This window comes from Orycteropus afer, unplaced genomic scaffold (genome assembly GCF_000298275.1).
Source record: "Orycteropus afer afer isolate SDZICR_OR568_19922 unplaced genomic scaffold, OryAfe1.0 scaffold00099, whole genome shotgun sequence".
Classification (NCBI taxonomy): Eukaryota; Metazoa; Chordata; class Mammalia; order Tubulidentata; family Orycteropodidae; genus Orycteropus; species Orycteropus afer.
In genome coordinates, this window is record NW_006921686.1 from 5,137,961 (window position 1) to 5,140,334 (window position 2,374).

General features: G+C 55.7%; 1 protein-coding gene across 1 annotated transcript in view; it reads right to left on the minus strand.

Annotated features, from left to right (window-relative positions):
* BCAM (basal cell adhesion molecule (Lutheran blood group)) overlaps positions 1–2,374 on the minus strand; it is a 16,622-nt gene that overhangs the window by 10,807 nt on the left and 3,441 nt on the right. The window contains exons 3-6 of the mRNA XM_007943084.1: positions 881–1,109; positions 737–807; positions 378–474; positions 115–297 (exon numbers count right to left, since the gene is read on the minus strand). Of these exons, the coding sequence (XP_007941275.1) occupies positions 115–297; positions 378–474; positions 737–807; positions 881–1,109 (580 nt within the window). The remainder of the gene's footprint in view (positions 1–114; positions 298–377; positions 475–736; positions 808–880; positions 1,110–2,374) is intronic.

The window sequence follows — 2,374 nt, forward strand, 5'->3', positions numbered from 1 at the left end:
ATGTTCAGTCATAAAACTCAGTGGCGTTCAGGGTGCTATGAGGGGTCAGAGGTTAGAGGTCAGAAGCCAGCACACAATTCTGTACGAGGAAGGTCGGGGCGAGCGTGGACTCACAGTGCAGGGTGAGGAGGAAGGTCGGGCTGTCCAGGCGGCCGTGGCGGCCTCTGGGCTGGCTGTAGTGGGCAGCACAGTGGAAGCTGGCGTCCCGGTCGGCCTTGTGGAGCCGGAGGTACAGGATGCTGGTGAGGGACTGCAGCCCCGAGGCCTCACGGGTGGTGCGGCTGACCATGTAGCCATCTGGGAGAGGGTGGGGGAGGCTGTCAGTAGCCCCCCGCTGCCCCCCACCCACTCACTCCCGTGGCTGCAGCGCCGCTCACCCGAGTTCACCTCCATGGGCACCTCCAGACGCTGCCCGTTCCGATACCACGTGATCTGGGGGGCTGGGTTCCCGTTCTGGCTGAGGCAGGTGGCAATCTGAGGGGGACGCAGGTGTGGCCCTGAGCTTAGAGCCAGGACTCACTCAAGTCAGGGTCCCCAGCCCCCTGCTCCCTCAGAACCCAGCCCTCTACTCCCCCAGATACAAGAGTACAGTCCCCCAGCCCCCTTCTCCCTCAGATCTAGGCGTCTGGCCCCCAACTCTTTCCTCCCTCAGACCCAGGAGTCCAGGCCCCTCCTCTGCCCAGGCCCTGGCTCCTTCCTCCCCAGGACCCTGGACTCAATGTCGACCCCAAGGTACCTTCTGGGCCGAGTCTTCCATCACAGACAGTGTGCCTTTGTTGGGCTCAACCTCAGTGGGCTCTGGTTTGGCTGTGGAAAAGATGCTAGCATCAGGGGCCCCTTCCGCAGCCTCCCCACCCCCAGGGAACCCCTCGACACTCACCGAAGACGCGCAGCCGTGCGGTGGCCTCAGCAGTGCCCGCTGCCCCAGCCTTCACCACACACACGTAGTCCCGCTCGTCGCCTATCTGGGCCTCAGCCAGCACCAGGCGCCCCTGGGAGTCCAGCTGGTATGGAGGGCTGCGGGCCCTGCCATCGTGCACTGTGCCCTGTAGCTCCGAGCCCTGCAGCTCCGCCGAGGCCAGGAGGTGGCGGGCCCCAGAGCGGTCCATCTGCCAGCAGGCAGGGCCTTAACTCTGGCTGCCAAGCCTTTCGCTCCTCCATGCCCCACATCTCTCTCCACATCCTCTTTCTCTCTGCTCCTCTGTGGGTCTGCTTCTCCATCCTGTTTTCTCTCTCTGGTCCCTCTGTCCCACTGTCCACCTCCTTCCACCCTGCCTTCCCTATCTTTCACTTCTTTTGTTCTTTCTCTACCTCTTCTCTTATTTCATTCTGTTCCCATCTTTCTTTCTGCCTTCTCCTCTCCTCCCCCCACCCCATTTTCTCTCCTTCTCTTTTTCCTGTGGAGGAAAGGCCTGGTGAGATGCTTCCGTAGAGATAACGGCCATGAAACCCCTGTGGAACCCTTGGGACCATGGTCGCAGGGGCCATTAAGCTCATTGGCATAACATACTACACAAAAACATCGTTCCACCTCTACTTTGGTGAGTAGCGACTGGGATAGTAAAAGCTTGCAAGCAGCCATCTAGATGCAATGATGGGTCTCTCCTTGTCCAGAGTAAAGAAGAATGAAGAAAGCCAGAGACGCATGGAAACAATTAGTCCAAGGGACTAGCAGACCATGTGATCTGTAGACTATATGACTATGAGACCAGAAGAACTAGATAGTACCCGGCTACCACTGTCAACCACTCTGAGGGGGATCTATGTAGGAGATCCTGGATAGATTGGGAGAACAATGTGGAACAAAACTCAAAATCACACACACAAAAAGGGGTACCAGTTTTCTTGGTCTGATAGAGCCTTGTGGACCCCTGAGACTATGGCCCCAGCTGCCCTTCAGGTCTGGAATTGAACCCACTCCTGTGGCTTCTAGCCAAACAAAAGACAGGCATTATGAGCTGAACATTTATATTAGGCAGATACACTCCTTGGAGAGATCAATCATGGCAGAATAGAAGGGCTGTGTATGCACAGGGAGATAGCTCAGGGGGCAGGAGTGCATGGGAGGGAAGGACACAGGGAAGAGGTAACTATGGGGAGGGAGGGGGAGGAGAGCTGTTGCATTGTAGGAGATTACAGTCAAAGTCACAAGACAAAATGTATGTAAAGTGCTGTGTGGAAGATGAATTTGCTCTGTAAACTTTCACCCAAATCACAATAAAAATTAAAAAAAAGAAAAAGCTTGCAAATAGCCATCTAGATGCAATGATGGGTCTCTCCACATCCAGAGCAAAGAAGAATGAAGAAAACCAAAGACGCATGGAAACAGTCCAATGGACTAGTAGACCATGTGATCCTCAGCCTATATGACCAC